This window comes from Mustelus asterias, chromosome 26 (genome assembly GCF_964213995.1).
Source record: "Mustelus asterias chromosome 26, sMusAst1.hap1.1, whole genome shotgun sequence".
Classification (NCBI taxonomy): Eukaryota; Metazoa; Chordata; class Chondrichthyes; order Carcharhiniformes; family Triakidae; genus Mustelus; species Mustelus asterias.
The window spans coordinates 45,286,576-45,312,005 of NC_135826.1; the positions used below are offsets into that span (position 1 = coordinate 45,286,576).

The 25,430-nt window shown below is 46.0% G+C and overlaps 1 protein-coding gene across 2 annotated transcripts in view; it reads right to left on the reverse strand.

The window, feature by feature from the left end:
* Positions 1 to 25,430, reverse strand: part of LOC144479649 (insulin receptor-like) — a 57,709-nt gene that overhangs the window by 12,583 nt on the left and 19,696 nt on the right. The window contains exons 7-11 of one of the 2 annotated variants that reach the window (XM_078198622.1): positions 21,113 to 21,148; positions 10,862 to 11,136; positions 7,618 to 7,757; positions 5,146 to 5,311; positions 1,121 to 1,217 (exon numbers count right to left, since the gene is read on the reverse strand). In XM_078198622.1, the coding sequence (XP_078054748.1) occupies positions 1,121 to 1,217; positions 5,146 to 5,311; positions 7,618 to 7,757; positions 10,862 to 11,136; positions 21,113 to 21,148 (714 nt within the window). The remainder of the gene's footprint in view (positions 1 to 1,120; positions 1,218 to 5,145; positions 5,312 to 7,617; positions 7,758 to 10,861; positions 11,137 to 21,112; positions 21,149 to 25,430) is intronic. The other variant, XM_078198623.1, reaches the window with a different exon arrangement.

Below are 25,430 nucleotides of genomic sequence, written 5' to 3' on the forward strand. Positions count from 1 at the left end.
CAGAAAAACAGAAAACGCTAGGCCAGCATTTATTGCCCACCCCTCGCTGCCATTGAGGTGGTGGTGGTGAGCTGCCTTCTTGAACCGCTGCAGTCCCTGAGGTGTAGGTACACCCACAGTGCTGATAGGAAGGATGTTCAAGACTTTTGACCCATCGACAGTGAAGGAACAGCGATATATTCCAAGGCAGGATGGTGAGTGACTCGGAAGGGAACCTCCAGGTGGTGGTGTTCCCAGGTATTAGCTGCCCTCGCCCTTCTAGATGGTAGTGGCTGTAGGTTTGGAAGGTGCTGTCTAAGGAATCTTGGAGAGTTCCTGCAGTGAATCTTGTAGCTATCATGCTTTTAATTTTTAAAAATTATTTCCTGGAATGTAGGTGCTGTTGGTTAAGTTCAGCATCTGTTGCCAATTCCTGATTGCCTTTGAACTGAGCGATTTGCCTGACCATTTCACAGGGGAAGTTAAGAGTCAACCACATCGCTGTGGCTCTGGAATCACATGGAGGGCAGACCAGGTAAGGACGGCAGGTAAGGACATTAGTGAACCAGATGGGTTTTTTCGACATCGACAATGGTTTCATGGTCACCAGTAGAATCTTAATTCCAGATATTTTATCATTGAATTCAATGATAAAATCTGCCGTGGTGGGATTCGAATCCGGGCCCCCAGAACATTCATTGAGTTTCTGGATTAACAGTCTAGCGATAATACCACTAGGCCGTCACCTCCCTGATAGTTGTCACAGTCACCATAACTGAGGCTAGCTTTCTCTGTAGTAAGCAAACTACAGTTTTGATTTGCACTTTCTGTAAATGTCAACTTTTAACGGTCACGTAATGTACTTTTATTTGGGGAAAATAAAGTTCTGCTCTCACTCCTCTGGAGCAAAGTCTATATTCAAGGTGATACTGTGCAGCAGTGCAATGTTGATTCAAAGCACCTTATTAGGTCCCCTATGGTACTGACATATTCCAGAAACCAGTTTCCGACCTTGTAAGGACCCAGTCATACACCTGAACGTTGAGCGAGCTGGGAGCCTGGAACAAAGACGCGAGGAAGGTGGGCCACAATAAAAATGTTAATATAACACTGGGAAAACTACATTCTAATTTGTCCTTACCTCTTCTTCACTACCATGAAGGCGACTGGGACCAGGATGACGAGCAGACCAATGAAGATTACTGGTCCAATTATCTTGTAGTAGTCACTGTCACGGTCTGTGGACAAACACAGGAGGAAAGAAAAATATTTAGTAGGTCAGAACTTGATTTAGATCATAGAATCCTACACTACAGGAGGCGGCAATTTGGCCCATCGAGTCTGCACTGACCACAATCCCATCCAAGCCCCATTCCCGTAACCCCACATATTTACTAATCCCCCTGACGCTATGGGGCAATCTATCATGGCCAATCCACCTAACCCGCACATCTTTGGGCTGTGGGAGGAAACCGGAGCACCCGAAGGAAACCCACGCAGGCACGGGGAGAACGTGCAAACTCCACACAGACAGTTACCCGAGGCCAGAATCAAACCCGGGTCCCTGGCGCTGCGAGGCAGCAGCGTTAACCACTGTGCCATCCTGCCACCCCATTTGGTAAAATCTACTGCATCATCTCGCGAGGCAGGAGGAGAATGAGCAATTTCCCTGTTGTAGACGTGAGTTCCATTCACTGAATTAATAGGGCCAGCTTTAGGAGAGAGGACACAGGAAGCTGGTGCATTGTACCAAGCATATATCCAACTCAGATTACCACAGATACCTGATTACAGCTGTCAGGAAAGATCGTTTTCTCTAGAGAAGATTAAAAGATGACCCGATAGAGAATCCCACCCCTCCCCCCGTTTTTATTAAATCCAAATTCAAATTCCAACTGAATCCAATTCAAGATCCTCACAAGAGTCCCAAACAAGATCCAAGCTGACAGGATGAGGCATTGCCCTCCCATCCTGGGCTTCATCCAATGCTTCATCTTAGCTAAAGGGCCGAGATGGCTTTGAAAAATTGAATCAGGTGGCACCTCGGTTGAACCTCATTGGCTACCTGATCATTGACTCTCCCCTAGCCTGGGGGATCTGGGCTCGATCAAACACGATCCAAGCCGACAGGATGAGGCATTGCACCTCCTGTCAGAATGTGACCGATGACAACTTTGTATTGGATGTAATGTGACCAATGGTAACGCGCTGTAAGAGTCAGCTGACCCAGTAAACCATGGAACCAATTACCGAATGATGTGATGGTCAGCTGACCAGCTGAATCAGTATAAATAAGAACATGTTGGGACTTGTGAAGAGGTTGGATTGGCCCAGAGCAAGGCCTGAGGTTTGGAATAATGAAGTTTCTTTATTAAACCCTTTCTTTGATTTGTAAGTTGGAGTCAGCTTTGTTATATTTTTATTGTCTGCATTTGAAGAGTTCCTTCTGAAGAGACATCCCCACTCGGGCTTGATCTAAAGTTGCATCTGAGCCAAAACGCCGAGATGGCTTTGAAAAATTGTTTCAGGTAAAGCCTCAGTTTAACCTCATTGGCTAACCCTGATCCTTTACTCTACCCTCGCCTGGGCAAACCACCATCGCAGGCGTCACCACACCCCCCAGTGCAATGGGCCAGCCTCGCCCCCTGCCTGATCACGGTTTCACCCAAGCCAGGTAAGCTCAGTCCGCAAAACTTCCAGAGCAAACGTTTAAACTCCGATTGACAAGCGAACTGAAGCTGCCATCAATCAGACACAGCGGCTTTAAAGTGACACAGGCTGACTGCAGCAGAGGAAAGTATCATGTATTACACAGTACATATGTCTTGACCTGTGTTTCTAAAGCAGCACAGCCCTTCACTCTCGATATACACTCTCTAGAACCTTTTTATAGCATTAAAGACCCCTATCAGGTCATCCTTTTCTTGAGAAAAGTGTTTTCCTGTAATATCTTCATTCTGGTAGCAGTGGTAACCGAGCTGTATGTTAACAGTGGATTGCTGATGTCAAATTGCTTGTAGATTTCAAGTTCCCGATCAGAAGCACCCCGGATGATATATCGGGCTCCCCCCCCCCCCCCCCCCTTCCACCCATCACTCCCAATTTTAAATTATGTACCAGCAGATTTTCTACAGCATTGTTTATGGTAAGGCACAGTGGGGGTGGCACGATGGCACAGTCATTCGCACTGCTGCCTCATAGTGCCAATGACCCAGGTTCGATTCCCGGCTCGGGTCACTGTCTGAGTGGAGTTTGCACGTTCTCCCCGTGTCTGCGTGGGTTTCCTCCGAGTGTTCCGGTTTCCTCCCACACTCCAAAGATGTGTGGGTTAGGTGGATTGGCACAAGTCCAGTGTGAACTAACCGTGAGTGTTGCAACAGCTTCGTAAACTTAGCCAGAATCCATCAGATCCAGCTCCCCCCTTCCCCCTCTTCCAGTGAGTAACCAAGATGTTGCTACACTGGCACAGGGGACATACTAAAAGCATTTCAATCCATTGACCCAGCATACAGGATGAAGGGCGCAGGCGCCACTGCAATGCAAAGCATCTTCAGACGGTCATTCTATTCAGCTTAGAATCCCTACAGTGCAGAAGGAGGCCATTTGGCCCATTGAGTCTGCACTGATCACAATCCCACCCATGACCCCATGCACTTACCCGAGCTACTTTCCCTGACACCAAGGGGCAATTTAGCACGGCCAATCCACCTAACCTGCGCATCTTTGGAGTGTGGGAGGAAACCGGAGCACTCGGAGGAAACCCACGCAGACACGGGGGAGAACATGCAAATTCCACACAGACAGTGACCCAAGCCGGGAATCGAACCCAGGTCATTGGCACTATGAGGCAGCAATGCTAACCACTGTGCCTTACAATAAATAATGCTATAGAAAATCTGCTGGTACATAATTTAAAATTGGGAGTGATGGGTTGGGTTGGGTTGGGTGGGCGGGCGGGGGGGGTGTTGATATATCATCCGGGGTTCTTCTGATTGGGAACTTGAAATCTACAAGCAATTTGACATCAGCAATCCACTGTTAACATACAGCTCGGTTTACCACTGCTACCAGAATGAAGATATTACAGGAAAACACTTTTCTCAAGAAAACGATGACCTGATAGGGGTCTTTAAGGCTATAAAAAGGTTCCAGAGAGTGTATATTGAGATGTTTCCACTTGTGGAGGAAGCTGAAACTAGTGGCCATTAACATACAATCGGTATTTAGCCAGGATTTCCTCAGGAAGCACTTCAGCAGGATCAGGGTCATCTACTCAATTCCGCTCCAGACCCTGGATGAACCAGAATGAACATATAATGGGCCTGTAATTTATTTTCTTATGCAAGTTTTGATGTCCATCAGTTACAAATTAAAAGTTACCTTCACTGGCTCAAAGTTCTTAAGAGCTGATCAGAAAACATAACCATTATTCCCAATAACATTTTGCCTCTTAGCAGTATAGAGGGAGTGGCATGTCAGCTACGACTCTCTCTAATTTTTACAGATGCACCGTAGAAAGCATCCTTTCTCGACGTATCACAGCTTGGTATGGGCTCCTGCTCTGCCCAAGACCGCAAGAAACTACAAAGGGTCGTGAACGAAGCCCTGTCCATCATTTGAACCAGTCTCCCACCCACTGACTCTGTCTACACTTCCCGCTGCCTCGGAAAAGCGGCCAGCATAATTAAGGACCCCACGCACCCCGGACATTGTCTCTCTTCCACCTTCCTCCGTCGGGAAAAAGATACAAAAGTCTGAGGATGCGTACCAACAGACTCAAGAACAGCTTTTTCCCTGCTACCATTAGACTTTTGAACGGACTTACCTTGCATTAAGTTGATCTTTCTCTACACCCTAGCTAGTTAATTTAACACTACATTCTGCACTCTCCCTTTCCTTCTCTATGTGCGGTATGCTTTGTCTGTATAGCGCGCAATAAACAATAGTTTTCACTGTATACTAATACAATAATAAATCAAATCAAGGACATTCATGCCGGAATAATGAACAAGCTCAGGATCAAGGGAGATGCTGCCCCATAGATTTCACTGGGAACCCTCAGGAGTTATTATTAGGAAGACTTGGATCTCATTATCACAGCACTGCAAATCGGAGTTTGAGCCAGGGTTAAGGACAGAGCCACTTGGCTTCCCGGAGGAAACTTACTAGTGTTTGAATCTTGGATGCAGAAGGAGATAGGTTCAGTCCACGAGCCATTTCCAGCCAGTGAGGTGGCTCGTACTTTCAGAGTGTAGTTTCCAGGATGGTGCACTTTCAGTTTGCAGCCTTGTTCGTTCAGGTACCTTTTGCGAGACACGCATTGTTGCATCTCCTGCGTTAAAGACCAAAGCAAACTATACTGAATGTCAGTTCTCATGGATGTAAGAAACAAGTGTTTTCACTTTGGGCTTAATAAAAGCAAGTTCAGTAACCAGCAGCAGCAACACATGATCCGCATTTAATAGCGACATAATAACATACAGCAGCTCCACATGGTGCAGACAGCAGGAAGTTTTATTGATAATGATCTGTACATTATAAAAATCATACATTAACCCAATTCCTGTTCAATTTCCTGCTGTCACAAGTTTTGGTTATACTTTCATATCAATATCCGACTGTGAAATGTTGGCCCAGTGGTTAGCACTGCTGCCTCACAGCACCAGGGACCTGGGTTCGATTCCCGGCTTGGGTCACTGTCTGTGCGGAGTTTGCACATTCTCCCCGTGTCTGCGTGGGTTTCCTCCGGATGCTCCGGTTTCCTCCCACAATCCGAAAGACGTGCTGGTTAGGTGCATTGACCATGCTAAATTCCCCCTCAGTGTACCCGAACAGGCGCCGGAGTGTGTGGCAACTAGATTTTCACAGTAACTTCATTGCAGTGTTAATGTAAATCTAACTTATGGCAATAATAAATAAACTTAAACGCAAGAATTAAAAACACAAAGCACACATGTAGACGCTTGTCAGTAAGGTGCAGTTGCGTCCTCTGACCAATAAATGGCAGTGTGCAGTTGAGTTTTTGAAAAACGTCTCCCAACTCCACTCCCATCATTTTAGGAAAATAAACTGACCATGTGGACATTTCTGAAATCTACTTACAGAATATGGGTACCGCTGCAGGATTTAATGCCCTCCCTTAACTGCCTTTGAGAACAATGATGTGGAGATGCCGGCGTTGGACTGGGGTGGGCATAGTAAGAAGTCTCACAACACCGGGTTAAAGTCCAACAGGTTTATTTGGTATCACGAGCTTTCGGAGCTCTGGTCCTTCATCAGGTGAGTGTTGTGAGGCTTCTTACTGTGCCTTTGAGGAGATGAGCCACCTTCTCAAACTGCTGCTGCCCTTGCAGCGCAGGTACACCCCAATATAGTGAGGGAGAAAATTCCAGAGTTTTGACCCTGCAACAGTGAACGAACAGTGATGTATTTTCAAGTCAGGATGGTTCGTGCCTTGGAGGGGAGCTTGCAGATGGTGGCGTTCTCATGCATCTGCTACCCTTCTTCATCTAGTCACTGGAGGTTTCGGGTTAGGAAGGTGCTGTCTAAGGAGTCTTGGGGAGTTGTTGCAGTGTTTCCTGTAGATGGTACACACTGGAGAGAGAGTAGCGATGGAAGGGTGCATTTCAGAATAGAGATCAGTAATTAGTGGTGTTCCACGGGGATCGATGCGGGGGTCTTTTGTTGTTTGTGGTATATATAAATAATCTGGAGGAAAAGGCAGGCGTTCTGATTAGTAAGTTTGCGGATGACACAAAAATTGGCGGAGTTGCAGATAGTAACAAGGATTGTCAAAGGATGCAGTGGGATATAGATAGATTGCAGACTTGGGCAGAGAAATGTCAGATGAAGTTTAATCCAGACAAATGCGAGGTAATGCATTTTAGAAGATCAAATCAGGTGCGAATTATACGTTAAATGACAGAACCCTTAAGAGCACTGACATACAGAGGGCACAGGTTTAAGGTGAAAGGTGGTACGTTTAGGAGAAACATGTTTTTCCACAGAGAAAGTGGTGGGTGCCTGGAACTCTCTGCCAATGGAGGTGGTGGAAGCAGTCACACTACCAACGTTCAAAGAGTATCTTGATGGACACATGAACAGGAGGCGAACGGAGGGATAGTAACCGTGCATCGGTGCAGGCTTGGTGGGCCGAAGGGCCTGTTCCTGTGCTGTATTGTTCTTTTTCCTTTGCTGTCTCCGTGTGTTGGTGATGGGGGGAATAAATGTTTAAAGTGGTGTGTGGGTGCCAATCAAACAGGCTGCTTTGTCCTGGAGCTTCTTGAGTGTTGTTGGTCACTGGAGATCATTCCATCACCACTCCTGTCATGTATCTCGTACACGGTGATCAGACTTTAGTAAGGAGTCTAACAAACACCAGGTTAAAGTCCAACAGGTTTATTTGGTAGCAAACGCTGTGAAATAAACCTGTTGGACTTTAACCTGGTGTTTGTTAGACTCCTTACTGTGTTTACCCCAGTCCAACGCCGGCATCTCCACATCATGATCAGACTTTAGGCAGAACGGCAGCGCGTTAGTCGCTCCAAAGCTTCTGACTTGCCATTGTACTTGCACGGCTGGTCCGATTAACTCAATAGCTGGCACACGATAATTATACTCAGAATGTTTCTCACTCACCTCAGAGTCCACAAGGCGTTTGTAATGCACTTCGTAAAGCACAATGAGGCCATTCGGATTCTTCGGTTCCTCCCACTTGATATGAACAACTTTGTCAATTACCTCGTGTGTGACTGGGCCCACAATGTCATCAGCCTTTGCTGTAAAAGAAAACAAAATATCTCACTTCAACTGAACAGCCCCAAGGACACAATGACACGGTATAAACCACAGTTCAGCAACAAATCAGGTGCATTCTCAAGATGCAAATTCAGATTTTTATTATTAGGCGACTGAGGTGAGTAACCAAGTCCAGGGCATCACAGGTGGCAGAGATGCCCAACTAACTCAAGTAGTAGTGTACATGTAGGGCGGCACGGTGGCCCAGTGGTTAGCACTGCTGCCTCACAGCACCAGGGACTCGGGTTCAATTCCTGGCTTGGGACACTGTCTGTGTGGAATCGGCACGTTCTTCCCGTGTCTGCGTGGGCTTCCTCCAGTTGCCTTCCACAATCCAAAGACGTGCTGGTTAGGGTGCACTGGCCGTGCTAAATTCTCCCTCAGTGTACCCGAACAGGTGCCAGAATGTGGCGACTAGGGATTTTCACAGTAACTTCATTGCAGTGTTAATGTAAGCCTACTTGAGACACTAATAAATAAACTTATTTTTAAAAAACATCTTGAACACGTTTTCTGGAATATTGGAAAGAAGACAGAAAGACTTGCATTTGTATAGCACCTTCCACGACCTCCAGAAGTCTCAAAGTGCTTTAACTGCCAATGGAATACTTACATGAAGTGTAGTCACTGTTATATCAGAAACCTGGCAGCCAATTTACACATGGCAAGCTCACATAAACAACAGTGTGATAATGACCAGATAATCTGACTGTGTGAAGTTGGTCGAGAGATGAATATTGAGCAGGACACCTGGGATATCTGCACTGCTCTGCTTCACAATAGTGCCGCTGGATCTTTGGCATCCACCTGAAGGGGCAGACAGCGCCAGTCTCATCTAAAAGTCGGCATCTCGGGCACGTCCTCAGTACCGCACTGGAGTGTCAACCTGGATTTTTGTGCAGAAGACCTGGAGTGGGGCTTGAACCCATGAATAAAGCCGCTCCGAAACCTCGTGATACCAAATAAACCTGTTGGACTTTAACCTGGGGTGTGAGACTTCTTGCTGAGGGAAGATAGGAAACTGTACAACTGAGTGATTCTAAAACAGACTGAAGAGCAGGAGTGAGTCCGATTGTTATGGTTCGACATGTCAGTACATTTGGTGCACATTCATAGCCATTTGGGGAATTTGTTTGGACACAGCACATCATATCACACGGAGCAGATTGCCCTGTTTACAGGGACTCGGAACATGGTTCCAGGACCACAATCCCCGAGGGGAGACCTTTTCAACACTTCCAGACAGCTCTGCAACTGGGGATGGAACTTGCTGTGTGGATAATGCAACCACAAACTCACCAGTTAAACATGAGGAACAGACCCGTAGCAGGTCCTTTTGGAACCTGGTTCATTTATTTGAAGAAAGATGTAGCGGGATTGGAGGCAGTTCAGAGGAGGTTCACTAGATTGATTCCAGAGATGAGGGGTTGGTCGTATGAGGAGAGGTTGAACAGTTTAGGCCTATACTCTCTGGAATTTAGAAGAATGAGGGGAGATCAAATTGAGGTATACAAGATGACAAAGGGTATGGATAAAGTAGACGTGGAGCGGATGCTTCCTCTTGTGGGGCATTCTAGGACGAGCGGTCACAGTCTTAGGATAAGGGGTAGCAAATTTAAAACAGAGTTGAGGAGAACCTACTTCTCCCAAAGGGTTGTGAATCTGTGGAATTCGCTACCCCAAAGTGCGGTGGATGCTGGGACAGTGAGTAAATTTGAGGAGTTAGACAGATTTTTAATTGGTAATGGGGTGAAGGGTGAAGGCAGGAAAATGGGGATGAGGAGCATATCAGCCATGATCGAATAGCAGAGCAGACTCGATGGGCCGAATGGCCTAATTCTGCTCCTATATCTTATGAACTTATAAGTATTCCATTGGCTGTTAAAGAGCTTTGAGACTTCTGGAAGATGCTACATAAACGCAAGTCTTTCTATCGTCTTTCCAATATTCCAGAAAACATTTAAAGTTCAAGATGTACACTACTACTTGAGCTAGTTGGGCATCTCTGCCACGTGTGATGCCCTGGACTTTACAACTGGGTTACTCACCTTAGTCACCCAATAATAAAAATGTCATTACTGCTTGAGGAACCTCATCAACAGGCTCCTGCATCTGCTGACATTTCATAGGTATTTCATAGACTCCGGAAACATGAATGACTGTGAATGTAAGCTCATTCATTCTTTCCACAGAGAGCAAAATTAGCTTGTGTGTGATGACCCAATTACCAGCAAGTTGAATTAAAAATAAAATTTAAATCAGCATTAATCAAGTAAAAATGCCACCAAGATGTTCAATTAAATTCATCATTCTGTATTGCTAATATCCTGGACACGCCTCAGGGTCAGCCCAGAGTGTAGGGGTGACACAGTGGCTCAATGGTTAGCACTGCTGCCTCACAGCGCCAGTAACCCGGGTTCAATTCCCGGCTTGGGTCACTGTCTGTGTGGAGTTTGCACGTTCTCCCCGTGTCTGCGTGGGTTTCCTCCAGGTGCTCCGGTTTCCTCCCACATTTTGAAAGAGGTGCTGGTTAGGGTGCATTGACCCGAACAGGCACCGGCCTGTAGTGACTAGGGGAATTTCACAGTAACTTCATTGCAGTATTAATGTAAGCCTTACTTGCGACTATTAAATAAACTTTACTTTTACAAGAATAATCCTGTACGTTTCAAGAGGAAGCAACCCAAACAGCGGTGTTATCCACTTGTCTACTAATCACACTGCAGTTTGATTCATTGACCCCCCACCAATCTTTGGCAGTCCTGAGATTTCTGTAAGACAGATGCACAACATCACAAACCTTAACCTTTGGTCAGGGTTCGCTGCCAACGTTACTTATTCTGAATTATTATATCAACATTCACTATTCAATGCTGCTCTGTCAACAGTCACAATGTACTTGCAGTCTCTCCCCACTTGTGGTTCTGTGTTGTGAATTCATGACATCTCTCTTTTTCTCCCCCAACTCGGTTGCCAGCTTGGACGTTATGTAAGTAAAAATTTGTGTATCATTGTACATTGGGAACTCCTTTCACTCGCAACCAAGTAGAAGCTACAGGAACTTGAACAATAGTTTCTCCCCTACCTTCAGGCATGGTCCTTGCACTGACATAGGCTGCAACACTGCACCCTCCGGTCTCCACATCATGGTTGCACGCATGGATTTCAATCCGATATCCCGAGAAATGACGCAAGTTGGAGATCACCAGAGACTCCTTCATCCAAACCTTCTCCAATAATTTTGGATACTCCTCCTCCGGCGATTTTGTGGCAGACGCGTTGCTCGTGGAGGTCGGCGTGGTCACGTCCGGAACACTAAAATTCGCAAAGATTCCCAGTTCCCTACGTTTCCGCGAAGGTCTAAAACCAACAAGGAGGAAGCTTTAAAACATTGTTTTAATGCTATAAGCGTGCACAGAGATGGCAGCGGAGGAGGGGAGGGGGGGGGCAACGTGATTTCCAGAATAGCTTAAAAAATTCACTCTTGGAAAGGCTTCCATCACTATGTTCCCTGGAGTAAATTACAACTGGGAGGCCTGTTAGGCCACATCAAAGGACGGGTAAGGTTCAACCGCACTGGTGAGAGACTCCAGTCACCTGTAGGCCAGGCTGGATAAGGATAGGTTTCTTCTTGTCGAAAACATTAATGAACCAATTGGGTTCTTTACAAGAGCCTCAAGGTCACTTCTACAGCTAGGAATGTGCTTTGGATTAAATTTCTCAGAATATCATGGTGGAATATGAACTCTTGTTTCTCCGGATTAGAAACACGTCATGTTACATCTATACTACCATGTCCAGGGAAAGGTAGGAAAGCATACAATATGTTTTTTGGGAAGTAAGAGGATAGTTGTGGTGGTTTCTGCCTGAATAGTGTGGCGACCAAAGCATTCCAAGCACTGGACAAGGTAAACAATGGAAATTCCCAACTCCAATGGCACCCAAGGCCCAAATATTTTTGGAATCTGCCGAGCAGACAGCGGTACAAAATCTCAGAGTTCCGAGGCAGGACTGAGTCACCTCCAAGTCCATCAAGGTACAGCAGTACACTGCACAGGGGAAACAGGGAGCATGGGAATCCTGGATTGCACCTTCGCTCTCTTGCCATCCTCACCCATAAAATTCATTTAAAAGAAAAACACAGGATTAAAGTATTTTGGCTTGAATGAATTCATCACAGACCAACGAGCCACTCTGGTTCATTCTTAGTGCAGTTAACTTGCCCCTTTCAGGGTGCCAGGCAGCGCTATTACTGCAGCTATGCCGAGTGAATGAGGGGCTTCCAGCCAGTGAGAACACAACAGCAAGGGTGCAAGTGCATGAGTGGCAAAAGCGACACATTAAAGCCTTTATACCCTGCAACAACTTAACCTGGCAAGAGTGGTAATAATCAGGTAATCCAATGGGATAAACTAGACACACAAATCAAGGAACTCAGAACCAAAAGCACAGTTGTCTGGATATTTAAAATGTTTTAAGGACAGTTTTAAACTTCCATGTTAAAGTGCTATAGGGTATAGATAAAACCAGGTCATGGCAATGCAAAGTTGCTTTCTCTGATGCAGTGCGTCCTTTAAAAAAGGAACTAACTGGATATGTAGACTTTACTGAAAATATAAACTGAAAAGGCAGGTACACTTGCATGTGTTTCTGTCTCTGGCATGTTTCATTAATCAATGCAGCATGTCACTTTTATTTAACAGATAGGTGGGGCTCTGCTCAATGGCCAAGGGCAGAGCATGGCATGGAAATGGACAGCCAACTCCAGGAGGTACACCACTCAATTATTTAGATTTATGGGCCTCATCTGAGGCAGCTTCAATGCTTTGAATGCCTTCCGTGCCTTGGCTTGGGAAGGGGAAATGAATCTTCCGGGTTTTTAACCAATTGCGAACCGGCAACCTTTAATGAAATGTGCACAAGTGCGTCCATCAGGCAAGGAAAGATAGAGGCTACTGTGGTCGAATAGCCCCCTTCGCTATGGCGAGGAGAGATTCCGCGATAATTAATTTTTCTCTTCGAAATGCACACATGGTAAGCTGCGGTTCTGACAGCAACACTTATCAAATCAACTGACATCAATTAGACAAGTTATAGTGAGAACCGTTCCCTTGTGCAACACCTTCACTCAGTATCGCAGATCTAAACCCCAGTGGTCCCTGGAGTAGAATGTGGGATCTCAAGAGCTTACATCCGGATGTGCTTATCTCAGTCTCATACAGAAGGTCATTTACAACAGCTGCCCCTACTAATCAAGGTGATATTGCAAATACATTACTGGTCAACATCAGCAGAATTGATTAAAAGCACTTTTTTTCCCCAAAAACAAAAGACAAGAGTAGCTACCAACAAGAGCTAATAATAATTTCCAGCCATCTGGATTCAACAGTGAGTTCAACATTTTAACATCATAACCTCTGCCCCCATTTTGTTTAATTTTTATTTGTTGGGTTCTCTCTCCCCCACCTCTTTTAATTCCTTTGTGTTCAGAATATGGCTATCCACACCTCATCTAGACACATATTTTGCTTCTTGTCCCATTATTGGCACAGTGATTAACTGCTGCTTCACAGCGCCAGGGACCCGGGTTCAATTCCCAGCTTGGGTCACTGTCTGTGTGGAGTTTGAACATTCTCCCCGTGTCTGCGTGGGTTTCCTCCGGGTGCTCCGGCTTCCTTCCACATTCTGAAAGACGTGCAGGTTAGGGTGCATTGACCCGAACAGGTGTCAGACTGTGGCGACTAGGGGAATTTCACAGTAACTTCATTGCAGTGTTAATATAAGCCTTACTTGTGACACTAATAAATAAACTTTACTTTATCACTCCCTCTGGCTTTGTACAATGAAACCTCTGTCTCATTTAAAATTTCCTACCATCCACCCTATCACAGACCTTCGCTTTAGTTCTTCTTCCTCCCCCTTCACTTGCCCAAAACCTATCACCTTCCTAACTGTACCAAGTTCTGATAAAAAGGTCACTGACTGACCTGAAGCATAAACTCAGTTTCTCTCTCCACAGACGCTGCCTGACCTACTGAGCATTTCCTGGGTTTTTTTTTTACATTTCAAATTTCCAGCATGATTTTGTAATGAAAAAGTAGACTTCGCTCCCCCCTGCACTCACCCCCTGCATCCACCCCCCCCCCCCCCCCCCCCCCCCCCACCCCCAGTAGGAGACAGGAGCGATGCCTTAGTGCTCCATGGCAAGGAGAGATACATAGGGAAACAAAGCCAGCCAGGATTCCAATCACTATTCAGAGGTTTTGGCTAGAGTGCGCGAGAGTGGACAAGTCAGAAGGACATGATCAAACCTAGCTGTGTTGCCTCCTCCATGGCTAAACGGCTGTTGAAACTCACTTGAGCAATGTACTGTGATATGGTTGGGGTCCTGTACTTACTTGCAACAGCAACTATCACATAACTTAATTATAAGAACGATTAGCTTGGAGTTCTGGCGACAGCCCAGCACAAACTTGCTTATTTTTCATCCTTGTTAAACAAGCTTCAAGACCGTGCTTTCAAATACGTATTTAGGTGTCCAGGTCACCAACAACCTGTCCTGGTCCCCCCAGACTGACACTATTGTTAAGGAAGCCCACCAACGCCTCTACTTTCTCAGAAGACTAAGGAAATTTGGCATGTCCGCTACGACTCTCACCAACTTTTACAGATGCACCATAGAAAGCATTCTTTGTGTCACAGCTTGGTATGGCTCCTGCTCTGACCAAGACCGCAAGAAACTACAAAGGGTCATGAACGTTGCCCAATCCATCACGCAAACCCAGCCTCCCACCCATTGACTCTGTCTATACTTCCCGCTGCCTCGGCAAAGCAGCCAGCATAATTAAGGACCCCACGCACCCCGGACATTCTCTCTTCCACCTTCTTCCGCCGGGAAAAAGATACAAAAATCTGAAAACACATACCTACCGACTCAAGAACAGCTTCTTCCCTGCTGCCATTGGACTTTTGAATGGACCTATCTTGCATTAAGTTGATACTTCTCTACACCATAGCTATGACTGTAACACTACATTCTGCACTCTCTCGTTTCCTTCTCTATGAATGGTATGCTTTGTCTGCATAGCGCGCAAGAAACAATACTTTTCACTGTATGTTAATAGATGTGACAATAATAAATCAAATCAAATCAATCAGTGTCTTATCAGGGCGCCGAATACCATTTACAAATCGCGAATTGCTTTTGAAATAGTCACTGTTACGCAGGAAAAGTCGACAGCCAATTTACACATAGGGAGATCCCACAAACATCAAATGGCCAATTCAGCTGTTCTTGATGTTGGCCAAGGGTACTGACACTGTGCAAGGCATCGGGAAAACTTTCTGTCTTCTCTGGATAAGGACTTCAAACTTTTGGCATCCAGCTCAACAAGCAGACGGGGCCCCGATTTCTTGTCTCATCTGAAAGGAGCACCTCTGACAATGTGGCACTCCTCCAGCACCGTGATGGAATGTGAGCCCAGAATACAAGATCTCAAGGGGCTAGAATGGGAATCAAACCCACTACCCTTTGGCTCAGAGGCCACAGTCTTGCCAAGAACATCCAAACCCAAACTAAAGGAGAAATCAGCAAAAGGCCATCTTGAATTTTGCCGTGATTGGAAGGGAGTTAACAAAACTGGGGTCTGGGTTTTTAATAAGAAAGGTATTGAATTTTATGTAGGTACAATGTGCCCAGCTCAGTGTGGTGTTCTCCAAAGCTGACTGATTGCAAAATAAGCCCAGAGCTGATTCCATATGTCCCCATCACATCACAAAAACACTGTACCCAAGTCTTCTCATTGGTCATGTCACTACAGCATCTCTGGAAACAAACAGACCTACTGCAGCTTGTGGTAATGCCTTGAAATGTGCATTTTAAAAGCCAGTTTACTGGCCAAGGCCCAACTGGGCAAAAGGACAAAGATACAGAGTAGTTAGATCTAATTCAGGCCATCCTGCAAATATCACAAGACAGATACGATGTTATCTGGCCCAACGCAGTTTGTCTATTCAAAAAGAAACCTGGTCTCCTCACCACAGCATTCAAGTGTTCCTTAAATAATCCCAATGTTCTCACCTCCAACAGGGTTCATCCCAAACCTCAAACCAAGCACTTTAATGACAGGCTTGTCCGTAGGGGATGGCTTCTTTAACATGCTTGGGGTGGAAGATGGAGAAGCGGAGCATCGTGAGGTTTATTCTATAACCAAGCCAGTTCTGTATCCACCCAGCCATCCCGCCCCCCCCACCCCGAATATGGTGAGAAAGATTCCCTCCAAGGTGCGTCTGTGCACTGATGTGCAGCGACTGGGAAGATAACCTCGCAGACCACTCTCAAATTGTCCTGTGGCCATACAAAAAAACATATAGGAACTGTGCCGTAAAATGAACAGCAGCAGCAAGGGAAAAAAGGGAACTTCAGTGATGGGTGACTTTCTTTTTTTCAATCTTCAGTTAATTTTCACTGCTCTCTATGGCACATCAAACCAAGCAGGCCCTCGCCATAGTTTGAACTGAATGAAGATCTGCATCCTCCATGGACCACTCTCCCCTGCTTCATTTGTCTTTTCATTCATGCTTCTAGTCTAGCCTAAGATTTAGGGGGAACAGAATCCGCTCAGTGCTTTTCGGCTGTCAGGTCCATGGTTTAGCTTTTGAGAGCACTTTGACACGTTTCAGATATCACACTTAATAAAAAAAGGCTTTAACACAATTAACAGCTGTCATTCTGGTCTGTTTTCCTCTGACCTCAAGCCAGGAATCTGCAAGCACCTTCCAATCTGTAAGCTTCCCTCACCAAACAACTAAACTCCCACCAACGTCAAGTCTACTAACAGGAATTAAGCCACTGCTCTAAAGGGCCAGACCACCTGAAACACACCTGAGCAGAGGAATTACACACAGTTTCACATTTCTGACATTATAAAAGGGTACGCTAGTATACCAGTGACCTACCATGGGACCCACTCGGTTGATATTGAACCAGGTGCCTACAGTCAACAGCAACTCAAAAATGATCAAAGGCAGATTGAGAGCAGAGAGCCCATACAAACTCCACTCGTCATTAGAAAAAGAATGTTTAAATTTATACAGCGCTGCCTGATTAGAGTAGTAAGAACATAAGAACATAAGAAATAGGAGCAGGAGTAGGCCATCTAGCCCCTCGAGCCTGCCCCGCCATTCAATAAGATCATGGCTGATCTGACGTGGATCAGTACCACTTACCCGCCTGATCCCCATAACCCTTAATTCCCTTACCGCTCAGGAATCCATCCATCCGCGCTTTAAACATATTCAGCGAGGTAGCCTCCACCACCTCAGTGGGCAGAGAATTCCAGAGATTCACCACCCTCTGGGAGAAGAAGTTCCTCCTCAACTCTGTCTTAAACCGACCCCCCTTTATTTTGAGGCTGTGTCCTCTAGTTTTAACTTCCTTACTAAGTGGAAAGAATCTCTCCGCCTCCACCCTATCCAGCCCCCGCATTATCTTATAAGTCTCCATAAGATCCCCCCTCATCCTTCTAAACTCCAACGAGTACAAACCCAATCTCCTCAGCCTCTCCTCATAATCCAAACCCCTCATCTCCGGTATCAACCTGGTGAACCTTCTCTGCACTCCCTCCAATGCCAATATATCCTTCCTCATATAAGGGGACCAATACTGCACACAGTATTCCAGCTGCGGCCTCACCAATGCCCTGTACAGGTGCATCAAGACATCCCTGCTTTTATATTCTATCCCCCTCGCAATATAGGCCAACATCCCATTTGCCTTCTTGATCACCTGTTGTACCTGCAGACTGGGCTTTTGCGTCTCATGCACAAGGACCCCCAGGTCCCTTTGCACGGTAGCATGTTTTAATTTGTTTCCATTGAGATAGTAATCCCATTTGTTATTATTTCCTCCAAAGTGTATAACCTCGCATTTCTCAACGTTATACTCCATTTGCCATATCCTCGCCCACTCACTCAGCCTGTCCAAATCTCTCTGCAGATCTTCTCCGTCCTCCACACGATTCACTTTTCCACTTATCTTTGTGTCGTCTGCAAACTTCGTTACCCTACACTCCGTCCCCTCCTCCAGATCATCTATATAAATGGTAAACAGTTGCGGCCCGAGTACCGATCCCTGCGGCACGCCACTAGTTACCTTCCTCCAACCGGAAAAACACCCATTTCATAGAAATCATAGAAACCCTACAGTGCAGAAGGAGGCCATTCGGCCCATCGAGTCTGCACCGACCACAATCCCACCCAGGCCCTACCCCCACATATTTTACCCGCTAATCCCTCTAACCTACAGATCTCAGGACTCTAAGGGGCAATTTTTAACCTGGCCAATCAACCTAACCCGCACATCTTTGGACTGTGGGAGGAAACCGGAGCACCCGGAGGAAACCCACGCAAACACGAGGAGAATGTGCAAACTCCACACAGACAGTGACCCGAGCCGGGAATCGAACCCGGGACCCTGGAGCTGTGAAGCAGCAGTGCTAACCACTGTGCTACCGTGCCGACTCTTTGCTTCCTGTCGGATAGCCAGTCCCCAATCCACTTTAACACACTACCCCCAACTCCGTGTGCCCTAATCTTCTTCAGCAGCCTTTTATGGGGCACCTTATCAAACGCCTTTTGGAAATCCAAAAACACCGCATCCACCGGTTCTCCTCCATCAACCGCCCTCGTCGCATCTTCATAAAAATCCAACATGTTCGTCAAGCACGACTTTCCCCTCATGAATCCATGCTGCGTCTGATTGATCGAACCATTTCTATCCAGATGCCCTGCTATCTCCTCTTTAATAATGGATTCCAGCATTTTCCCTACTACAGACGTTAAGCTGACCGGCCTATAGTTACCCGCCTTTTGTCTCCTTCCTTTTTTAAACAGCGGCGTAACATTAGCCGTTTTCCAATCAACCGGCACTACCCCAGAATGCAACGAGTTTTGATAAATAATCACTAACGCATCCACTATTACCTCTGACATTTCTTTCAATACCCTGGGATGCATTCCATCCGGACCCGGGGACTTGTCCACCTTCAGTCCCATTAGTCTACCCAGCACTGCCTCTCTGGTAACATTAATCGTATCAAGTATTTCTCCTGCTGCCAACCCTCTATCGTTAATATTTGGCAAACTATTTGTGTCCTCCACCGTGAAATCCGACACAAAAAACGTATTTAAAGACTCAGCCATATCCTCATTTCCCACTATTAACTCCCCCCTCTCGTCCTCCAAGGGTCCAACATTCACTCTAGCCACTCTATTCCTTTTTATATATTTATAAAAACTTTTACTATCATTTTTTATATTAATTGCTAGCCTAGCTTCATAGTCTATCCTTCCTTTCTTTATCGCTTTATTTAGTGACTGCCGTCTGTGCACCATATCTACAAGATTCACCGCAGCAACTCACCAAGGCTCCTTCAACAACAAGCCCAAACAAGCAACCTCTACCATCTAGATCAGTGGTTCCCAAAGGGTGCGGCGCGCCACACTGGTGCGGCGAGAGAGGATGGCAAGTGTGGCGGGAAGATACAAGGACACTCAAAGAAGCATTTAAACATGGTTTAAACAAGCATTGTTTTATACTTTCTGGATGTCCCATGAACATATTATAAAGTAGTTGTGTTCTATGTTATGAATCAAGCACTGCTTGGAGTTGGGTTTTTTTTGTTTTTGAATGTATTTCTTATCAATAAAAGATTTGGTGTGGTGCGAGCAAATTTTTTTTCCGAAAGTGCGGTCCAGTGAAAAAAGTTTGGGAACCACTGATCTAGAAGGACGATGGCAGCAGGTTCGCGGGAACACCCCCTTCCAAATTACACACCATCTTGACTCGGAACTATATCGCCGTTCCTTCACTATCGCTGGGTCAAAATCCTAGAACTGTCTCCTAACAGTGCATGTACCCACACACCTCAGACTGCAGCGGTATGTTAAGGTGACACACACCACCATCTTCTCAAGGGCAATTAGGAATGGGCAATTATTGCTGGCCTTCCCAGCGATGCTCATACCCCATGAATGAACAAAAGGGGGGGGGGGGGAGAGAAGAAAAGAGTAGGCTGGAGGGTTAATCCAACAAGCTTACTATCACATAAAGTGTCACCCTGACACCTAGCCATCGTTTTAAATTACGGTTAAGCACAAGTGGAGTGAGAGATGCCAATAATTGTCCAGGTGCACTGCTCAGCTCTGTCTTAGAAGACGTAATTCAGAAAAAAAAAGCCATAAAAATATGTACAAGGGAAATCCAGCATCAATCATGAAAATTGTTTCTCTCCCCTGGGCCAAAGGCTTTTCCAGCCGAGTTTGGCACAAAGAAGCTTGGAAATGATGTACATGATCAAGGTGGCAGGGTTATTCAAGAGCACTTAGATATTCAGCTCCAGTTTGAGCACCTGGGATCAGCCAGAGCTCCAGTCTCCGGCTGTTGGTCAATGAATCCTGTTGGAAAGCGAGTTCAGGAGAATCACTGGGCAAGGGTGTACTCCGGTTCCAAACTCTGCTCCCAAAGGGGTGAGCAGTCGGCTGCCGTGCACAGACTGCCCGGGCTCAGAGGTGAGGAGCTGACAGCACTGTACCCCAGAGAGGGATTAACTTCAGGAGCGGCACAGCAGCACGGCGCCAGGGACCTGGGTTCGATTCCGGCCTCGGGTCACTGCCTGTGTGGCGTCTGCACGTTCTCCTCATATCTGCGTGGGTTTCCTCCGGGTGCTCCGGTTTCCTCCCACATCCAAAGACGTGCGGGTTAGGTTGATTGGCCATGCTAAATTCCCCTTTAGTTGTCAGGGCAGATTAGCAGGATAAATATGTGGGGTTACGGGGATAGGATCTGGGTTTGTTGTCAGTGCAGGCTCAATGGGCCGAATGGCCTCCTTCCGCACTGTAGAGATTGTATGATTCTCGAATTGCAGGGCAGGCTGCGATGGAGCAAAGGAAGGGATTGGGTGTCCAGCTCAAACACCAAGATGCTGAAGCTGCTGCTATGAGGCATTTGCCACTCATGAATAGTGGGAGCTCTTGACATACATACAACTGGAGCCTAAAATTCATTTAATGATGCAGTTAGTTGTGTAAATAACCATGGCCAAGACAACAGTTCTCGGGTTATATTTATCTATAACATTGATTATTCACAGAATGTAAAGCAAAAGCAGAATTAAACGCTTTTCAAACAAAGGGCTGTCGAAACAATTTTAACTTGATCTTTTATTCCTTTTGATTCCCCCCCCCATTCTTTTAAAAATTATTAACAATTATAAACATGGTCACCTGCACACCACCCAGCGTGATTCAAAAGCACAGAACTCAGACACTCCCTTACCTACTGTCCTTAGCACCACTCTCGTGAGGTGTAGGTCTGTAAAAGTAAAACATCCACTTTAAACGGGTTTTGTGTTTTTTTTTTTAAAAAAAGCTTTTGCGTTGGGGTTTGATTCCTGGATGGCCGAAGTTTCTGGTTTTGTTGCATTCATTAAAAAAAAACACTAAGTAATCCAGGGCAAGTGAAAATACTTGTGTTAGTATCGGTGACTTGTTCTGCTGCCTCACAGCCCCAGGGGTGCAGGTTTTAATTCCCGGCTTGGGTCACTGTCTGTGCGGAGCCTGCACCTTCTCCCCGTGTCTGCATGGGTTTCCTCCGGGTGCTCACGTTCCCTCCCACAGTCCGAAAGGCGCGCTGGTTAGGTGAATTGGCCGTGCTAAATTGCCCCTCAGCGTATCTGAACAGGCGCCGGAGTGTGGCGGGATTTTCACAGTAACTTCATAACTGTTAATGTGAGCATACTTGTGACACTAATAATTAAACTTAAATCCCTTCTGCATTCTCAGAAACTGGCACTTTCACTGCTTCCGGGACTTTCCATGTACAGAACTGCACCACCCCTTCCCTGCAGCAACATAAAGGACGTTGCACCCGACCAAACTCAAACTTGCCCTAACCATCACTTATCAGGGTCAGGTGATCTGTGACACAGCATAAAGGAATGTCCTTTCAAGAAGCAATCTGTAGTAGTAAACCCAAGACATTCTGAGCTACCTACCATCTTGTAAAGTGAATCTCTGAGTTATAGGGCAGTCCCAGTTCAAAATTGCAAGATACATGTGGTCATTTACATACGAACATAAGAACTAGGAGCAGGGGTAGGCGATCTGCCCCCTCGGGCCTGCTCCGCCATTCAGTAAGATCATGGTTGATCTTTTCATGGACTCAGTTCCACTTACCCGCCCGCTCACCATAACCCTTAATTCCTTTACTGTTCAAAAATGTATCTATCCTTGCCTTAAAAACATTCAATGAGGTAGCCTCAACTGCTTCACTGGGCAGGGAATTCCACAGATTCACAACCCTTTGTGTGAAGAAGTTCCTCCTCAACTCAGTTCTAAATCTGCTCCCCCTTATTTTGAGGCCATGCCCCCTAGTTCTAGTTTCACCCGCCAGTGGAAACAACCTCCCTACTTCTATCTCATCTATTCTCTTCATAATCTTGTATGTTTCTATAAGATCTCCCCCCATTCTTCATTCTTCTGAATTCTGAATGCAGTATACCTGTATGTCTTGTCATGTTCAAAACACCCAAACAAGCTAGCATCTTAGAAAATTATCTCAAAATTTTCAGCCCATTTACAGAGATGGCAGTATCCACCAATACAGGCAGGCAGAAGGCTTCTATACCCACAATCAGGGGCAGTACGGTGGCACAGTGGTTAACACTGCTGCCTCACAGTTCCTGGGACCCAGGTTCAATTCCCGGCTTGGGTCTGTCTGTGTGGAGTTTGCACGTTCTCCCCGTGTCTGCGTGGGTTTCCTCCGGGTGCTCCGGTTTCTTCCCACACTCTTAAAGACGTGCTAGTTTGGTGGGTTGGTCATACTAAATTGCCCCTTAATGTCAGGGAACTAGCTAGGATTATGGGAATAGGGCCTGGGTGAGATTGTGGTCAGTGCAGACTTGATGGGCCGAATGGCCTCCTTCTGCAGTGTAGGATTCTATGATCTATGAATCCCCGGTGCCTCCACAGCTCAGCCTGCTCCTCACACTCTGCCAAACCCATTTATGGAAAGGGTTAACTGAACCACGACGCAATCTCGTTGTACTGTACGATATCAACTTTCAGCTAAGTGAGTTCCCATTGAGAAGAAAGTGCAGGACAGGTACAGAGGAGGTTCACCAGGATGTTGCCTGGGATGGAACATTTGAGCTACAAGGAGAGACTGGATAGGCTTGGATTGTTTTCTCTAGAGCAGAGAAGGCTGAGGGGGGACATGATTGAGGTGTATAAAACTATGAGGGGGAATAGACAGGGTGAGTAGGAAACAACTGTTCCCCTTGGTCGAGGGGTCAATCACGAGGGGGCATAGTTTTAGGGTAAGGGGCCGGAGATTCAGAAGGGATTTGGGAAAAAACTTTTTCACTTAGAGGGTGGGTGGGGATCTGGAATGCGCTGCTTGGGGTGGTGGTGGAGGCCAGAAACCTTAGAACCTTTAAAAAATATTTGGATGAGCACTTGAAATATCCTAAAATTCAAGGATACGGGACAAGTGCAGGAAAATGGGATTAGTGCGCCCACTAGTGGTAGTTATTGTCATTGCAGACCCGATGGGCCAAAAGGCCTTTTCTGCGCTGTATGACTAGGCTTTAGTTTGGATAGATGTGTGTTTTATTGTACAATGCCATAGTTAAGTCTAGACAGTGGACTTAATTTTTTAAAAAACAGGCAGAGACATACTTTAGCTGATGACAGATTCAGCAACCAGTAACAAACATTTAACTGTCGGACAGAATTATATTGTGGGTTATTAACTTCGGCACGGAGACTCCTCTTGTGATTATAAGATTTGTTGGGGGCCTCTGCTTATTAATCCCCATGTGGCTTTTTGTGCAGCTGTGTCTGAAGTTCAGGTTTGACTCTGTGTAGTTGACCCGAGATATTTTATTTTAATTCATTTAGAGGATGTGGACGTCATTGACTGGCCAGCATTTATTGCCCATCCCTATTTGCCCGAGGGCAGTTGAGAGTCAACCACATTGCTGTGGGTCTGGAGTCACATGTAGGCCAGACCGGGTACGGACGGCAGATTTCCATCCCCTAAAGGACATTAGTGAATCCAATGGGTTTTTACAACAATCAACAATGGTTTCATGGTCTTCTGTAAACTTTTAATTCCAGATTTTTATTGAATTAAAATTCTACACTCTGCTGTGGTGGGATTTGAACCCGGGTCCCCAGATCTTGCCCAGGGTCTCTGATCCAGTGACAATACCACTACGCCACCACCTCCACTTACACTAGATAGGACCAAGGGCTTACAAATTCTCCCCCTCACCCCCACCAACACTTTGGAAGATTGCACATGGACTCCTAAGCGTAGTTTAGCTGAATCTTGGAAAACACAGCAAGGTGCAAGTTTGAGTCTGAGCACTCTACAGCTTGGTGCAGTGAAGCTTTCGTTCACTATTCCGTTAGTGCAATGCCCGCTCCCCCAAAATCACTGTGGATCAGTGGGAATTTTCGACGCCGAGATGGACATTTGGCATCAGCTTCAAGAAATGGCGGAAATTCGGAAATGGGGTCGGGGATCTAACACAGCGGTGTGAATAGGAGATAAATGGCTCTCTCCTGTCCCTCTACTGCCCATGCTCAACATTTCACTCAGCTGTTTCACTCAGAAAAAAAATCCACTTCTAAAGGACAGTCTCCCCTGCTTTCACCCCCTGACCCCTCTCCCACCCCAGCCAACGGCTCACAGTCTGTATAGCAGGTCAAACCATCGACCCTGCTGGACAGAGGAAGGAGGTGCTGAAGGAGCGTCAGGAGATGGGCAGAAAACAACACACAAAAAAAACAGGTCAAAATATTTAGTTGCACCACGAAAACTCAGAGATTCATTTTCACTGCAACCTCCTGAACCTGCCACACAAATATTAAGACCCTGTCAACAGTTCACCTGGGGTCGCTGGGATACCCCCTCACTTAGATCTGTTTACGCAAGCAGACACATCGGGATGCCAAAGCATTAACACATTGTGCATTACTTCAATGGGCGGTGATTGCTATGGAGATAAATATACAATGAAACAGCGGTGGAGCATTTGCCTTTCTGCACTTGCGATACATTTTGGAAAGATGCTGGCAACTTAGTGTTTTATGGAATTGTGCCACTAGCTGTGTGGACAGCGGCAACCCGGAATTTATCTTAACATCAATTTTTCTGTGTCTTGTCTGCATATTTGTCATGTTGTCCCATAGCAGCTCAAGTCCCATTCTGTGTTGTTTGTTTCCAGTCTGTCTACGGGAAACTCTGAGCCTTCCCAAACTTTTCTTTCTCTCTCTCTCTCTCGCCACTTTGGCTTTGGATCAATCCGAATTTTGTGAAGTTCAAGCCATCCTGAATGCTTATCTCTACAGAATGGGGAAAGCAAGTAAGTGGGTGGTATGGAGTCTGGCCGCTACGTAATCTGTCTGGCTATTCTGTAGATTGATTCATAAAGTGATTTCTTTTTTTAAAACAGTGTGCACGCCTGTGTGCAACTTTAACCATCTTGCATTTGAATGAACACACGCACAATTGAGAGAAACATTGCGAATCCAAACCTTACTTACTCTTCCGCTAACTTTTCCCTGCTGTAACTAGGTCTGAGATA